This window comes from Mercenaria mercenaria, chromosome 1, assembly GCF_021730395.1.
Source record: "Mercenaria mercenaria strain notata chromosome 1, MADL_Memer_1, whole genome shotgun sequence".
NCBI lineage: Eukaryota > Metazoa > Mollusca > Bivalvia > Venerida > Veneridae > Mercenaria > Mercenaria mercenaria.
Genome location: NC_069361.1, coordinates 34,510,700 through 34,516,285, shown reverse-complemented (window position 1 = coordinate 34,516,285; position 5,586 = coordinate 34,510,700). Strand labels below are relative to the sequence as shown.

Here is a 5,586-nt window from a genome sequence, read left to right as displayed (position 1 = left end):
CCGATGTGGGTTCGAGTCTCAATCGGGGCGTTGAAGTCATCATGTGAGGAAGCAATCCAGCTGGTCTTCGGGGATTCTATCTAGTTGCTCGCCCGTGATATAATAGTACACGGCGGGGCACTTGGGACTTCCCTCTATAATCAAAGCTGGAAAGTAACAGAATGATCTGAATTGTGTGGATGCTACTTTAAACCCAACAGAAACTAAAAACAAAAAAGTAAGATGAAAGATTTTCCAATTTGGGACGTGTTTGTATAATACATGGACATTATGAAGACACATCCCAAAATCATAAAACAGATATAAGGCTTTAGAAATTATTCTTTTTTTGTAACAAAATATTTATTTTTCTATTTGTTATCAATGTATTTTTCTATCACATCACTTGCATTTACGTGTATTAGCAGACATTGTGAATTCTTGATCAATATCCCCGATTGTATATATTTCTCATTTCACAATGTCTACTAAACACTTATATGCTAGAAATAATTTATTACTAGCCTTTAAAGATAATAAACTTGTATTAGAAAGTGCTATTATATTCATAAATAAATAGTACGTCGCTATGGGCAACTAAGTTTAAAGTGAAGTATTAATTTAATGACCTCTCGATATTAATCTATGATCCTCTATGTGTTTGCAGAGAAAAAGTATCTTTTTATGCTCTTTTATGAAATACTGAAATTTATCAGTGAAATAAAATTGATATTTTTATTTTTCACTGGTACGGAACTACATTTGAATGCGAAATGATATGTATAATAAATGATAAGAATTTCCTTGCAAAACTTCCTTCAGTAAACGTAAAGATGTATAAAAATAATAAAAGGATCATAAATATTTACATTTTATCATAATAAAAAGTAAAAGAAATCAGGGAACGTAATAGAACGTTATAGTTTTTCTACAAAGACATCCTGACGTCACGACATTATGACGTTATGATGTGATGCACGTGATGTTGCGCGGACAAACTGAATATAATTTGGTTAAAAACATTAAAAATGCATAAAATAAATAGAAAATTTGTTTGTTTCAGTGTAAGATCGAAATATATTTCACTCGTGAACACCATAGTTTACATATTCACTCGTGGCTGCGCCACTCGTGAACATATTGCGTTATAGTGTTCACTCGGTGAAATATATTTCGATCTTAGACTTAAACAAACAAATATCCTCTATATATTGTAGTAAGTGGGTACCCCACCCATCTTTTTTTTTTGCATAGTGCCGTATGTATTTCCACTGCTGTACGTTTTTCATGCATCGCTATTTATACAAAACATATTGCATTTCAAATGTTTCATTACCTTTCATGTCTCTGTTAACTTAAAATCATTTTGGCATTGCTTAATAGTAAATTATTGTTAATTTTATCAGTCTTAAACCACTTCCTTGTTTTTTCTAGCGGACATCTTGTTCCGGTTCTCGTTTTATCTCGTATGACGCCACCCTCTTTAAGTAAGTGCGCGAGGCACTATTTTTATATTAAGTTTGCTTGGCGCTAAAATTTGAATTGTAGTAAATTGTTATTTAGGCTTTGCTAGTCGTTACTTTTAGAAACATTTTTATAGGAATGATATTTAGTGTTTTATTATAATGTCCATGTGCCATCTTGTAATATAACACTTTGTTGTATCGTTGATACGACCTGGTGAGTTTCCAACAGTAGAGGGTCTCCTTTAGGCGCCCCTTCCAACTTGGTTGGAACTTCCAACTAGCGTCTGAGTACTGTGGTATTTGTTGGAATTGTTGACATATAAAAGGCCTTGACCGACCGCTATTCGGCACTTCCACCTTGTTTACAAAAAGTTGCCAGACGTTATTCTGTTCCAAATAATTTTCATATTTAATTTAATTATTAAATTACTTATAAGTTCAGGAAGCATTTAGCTAAGGTACAGATATGTTTTTTAACACGTATGTGCTGCTCTTGATAGATTTTAGCAGCGTTTATTTAAGAATTTTACGTACTTGGATTTTTGCAATCATATCAAGTATTTAGAGTAAATAGATCATACATAATTTGTTACCTTGGCATTTCTTACGTGTTACATCTTTAAGTAGCTATTAGAAATTTATCACGTCGGGGTTTTAGTCAAACAGATCTCATGGTCTTTTGTTTTATTGCTATTTATTTTTGTTTCATACTTTCAAGCCGTTATTGTTAGGGCTCTTAAAAATAAAGGTTGTAAATTTTCAGAACATCTTGATTATTTTTTTTTTAATTTGTAAATTTTACTTGGTTATCTTAATTGGTGGAAGTCAAACCCTAATCCTGAGAATGCTGTAGACTGTGAAGGCATTACAGCTGAGCACTGGCAAGTTAACAAACGTTCGCAATATTCATCGTTTATCGTCGTCTGTTAACTTGCCAAGTAGCCCCTTCTACATCATTGAGCTCCAGTTGCAATAAGACACCGTGTACTTAAAACGCTTCCAAGACGTCCCATCAGTGTACTCTGGCTCGTAACATATTTTGTGGTGGCAGCGGTGGGATATTTGGTGAAGATTTTGGACCAGAAGTGGAGAGATGAACCTTAGAGCCATGAGACCCGTAACTAGAGGACAGAAGATAGAGGAGGTGCGACAGCAACTGGTCGTAGAGAGTGAGACCGAAGACGAAGGAGAAAGAGAGTATGATGACTCGCAAGATGGACCAGCCCAGAAGAGTCACATGGTAGAGCAACAGATCTTAGCGATAGTGAAGATGAGCACAGATCAGATGATCAAGGTGGTGTGGCAGACGACAGACATTCTGAAGCAGAGGACAATGACCATGACATAGAGGGGGGACAACCAAAGCGAGGGTGAGTGTGGAACCAGCACCCGAGATTTAGCCACGCAGAGCCCTGGTATGAGCAGAGAAGATTACCTTCTTACAAAAATCAGCTGTATGTTACAGCAACAAGCTGAACAACAGGAAAAATTGTTGCAAAATTTTTTATCAAATATGACACATGTGTTTGAGACATTTCAGGTTAGGCAGTCAAGAGACGATCGGCAGCTCAACAGGGATGCAGTTAATGCGGCCAAGACATCGAACAGAAGGGACGAACAGAACAATCACAAAGAAAACATTCCAAGGGGGAGGCTCGACACAGAAAACAGAGACGACAGGGATAGATGACCACACCAAAGGGCATCAACATGGACAAGCACCAACAACCATTGCGAAAGGTCAGACGACGACCTCGGCAGACAAAGGTATGGAGAAGACACTGGTGGAAGAGGAACAGACAGACAAAGATGCCAAAGGGGGACTACCATGGAGTATAGGTCAGGGACAGACATAGTACAGAATAGGGACAGGTCAGCGAGAAATACCGACTACAATGACACATTTAGTGGTAGACTTGATTCTTACAGATGGGACACTAGTGACAGAATAACAACGCAGGAATACAGCCAAGATAGACAACACGATCACGAAGCTCTGCAAGAAAGATAATCCAGCAATACACGGGGGTACCATAACAGCACCCTGCCGTACACCCATAGAGGATCAGAAACCGGGGATGTAAATAAAGGTCAAGATAATAAAAGAAACAGCAAAATGGATGTCACGTGTTTCAGCTGTAAACAGAAGGGACACTACTCGAGGGAGTGCCCACAGCGAAGACCAGCCTATGGGAGAAGGGATAATCGAGATGGACAAAGAAGAGATATGGACAGAGATAGAGGAGACAGAGGTTATGGACGTGGACTAAACAATACAGCTTCATCAAACGGTCCTTTAAACTAGAAAGGACCTACCCTCGAGGCCAAAGGGAGGTCCAAAACTTTGGCCAACAAAAACCAGAAGTGAGAGATACGTTGAGGCCAACTGCCCTCAGAAGGAAGGCTGGACTATGCGATGGCATTTACATAAGGGGGATTATCCAGGGCACACCTGTGGTGCTCACAGCAGATACTGGAGCGTCGGAAACCGTGCTGTCGGCGAGATTTTTCAACCGACTCGACGAAGAAAACAGACCTGAGTTTGAAGTATCAAACCTTCTAAAAGGGGCAGGAGGAGCTCCACTGAACGAATTAGGAAAAGGGACCTTCTCACTTCAGATGGGCCCTTTAATTATGCAGCAAGAGATGGTTGTCGCGGACATAGAGGATGATTGCCTGCTGGGAATAGACGTACAGCAGAATGAAAACAATGGACCAGCAGACATGATGTTAAGCAGAGGAGTTATAAAGCTCCAGGGTCATGAGATCCCATGCACACAGATAGGCATGTCTAGCCGTGTTAGGAAGGTTACAGCCACAGACACACAAGATATACCTGGTTATAGTGAAACTTTAATTGAGGTCACCATAGAACGTAACGATACTGATGACTTGATAGAGGATTGTCATTTCTTGATAGAACCAACAGACCATTTCATTTCCAACTACCCTCTACGAATGGCAGCGACGCTAGTAGACATCAACAAAGGTGCTACCAATATGATTAGGTTGTTAAACCCATACCCAACTCGAGTCACTGTAAGACAAGATGTTGTACTGGGCTGTGCAGAAAGAATAGGAGAAGTGAAGGTATTGGCTACACATGAGTCTAATAATGAAGATGGAAATAATTTCTCAGTGAGAAGGATACAGATCCCGAAACAGAAACAAGAAGTAAAAGTCCCAGGTGTAGGGGTTGGCTTATCACAGGACAAAGTTCCTGAACATTTACAGAACCTATATGAGTCTGCTTGCAAGGGACTTTTAGAAACCGAACGGGCTAAGATAGCAGAATTATTGGTGCGCCATCAGGACGTTTTCTCGAGGAACGAATGGGGCATAGGACTTACAAACATCACAGAACACAGTATTGACACTGGCGATGCGCCGCCAATAAAACAGAGACCACGAAAGGTGCCTTTAGCCTTCGCTAGTGAGGAAAAGGATGCGATTGAGGACCTGAAAGCAAAGGGTGTGATAAGGGAAAGCACGTCACCATGGGCATCCCCTCTGGCACTCGTGCGGAAGAAGAATGGTTCTGTTAGGCCATGTGTCGATTACATGAAGTTGAATGAACTGGTGAAACCTGACGGCTTTCCCATGCCTCACGTAAAAGACTGTCTGGTTGCCGTTGCAGGATCGACCCTCTTCAGCACCTTCGACCTCACCAGCGGCTATTTTCAGATTCCACTGAAGGAGGCAGATATAAGTAAAGTGCCTTTGTCTGCAAATACGGTCAATTTGAAATGACTAGAATGCCATTCGGACTAAACAACGCTGCAAGTAAACTCCAGAGGACGATGGAAATAGCATTGCAGGGGTTGGAGTGGGAGACGTGCCTAATCTACATTGATGACGTCATAGTCTTTAGAAAAGATATAGACGACCACATTAACAAAGTAGATCAAGTATTACAGAGACTCAGTGAAGCTGGACTCAAACTGAAACCTGAAAAATGCGAGATGTTACAAAAGGAAGTAACCTTTCTGGGACATGTGGTGTCAAGAGATGGAGTGAGACCCAACCCTTCCAACATAGACAAAGTGGTGAACTGGCTAAGACCCAAGAACGCTCGGAACGTGAACCAGTTCGTAGCCCTGGGAAGCTATTACAGGAAATTCGTGGAAAACTTCGCAAAGAG

General features: G+C 40.3%; 1 protein-coding gene across 1 annotated transcript; it reads left to right on the top strand.

Moving 5' to 3' along the window:
- The first annotated feature begins 3,561 nt into the window (after window positions 1–3,561).
- Window positions 3,562–5,195, top strand: LOC128555819 (uncharacterized). Its single transcript, XM_053539501.1, has 2 exons — window positions 3,562–3,697; window positions 3,751–5,195. Exons 1-2 carry the CDS (start codon window positions 3,562–3,564, stop codon window positions 5,193–5,195), a joined length of 1,581 nt encoding a protein of 526 aa, XP_053395476.1.
- The last annotated feature ends 391 nt before the right edge of the window (window positions 5,196–5,586 follow it).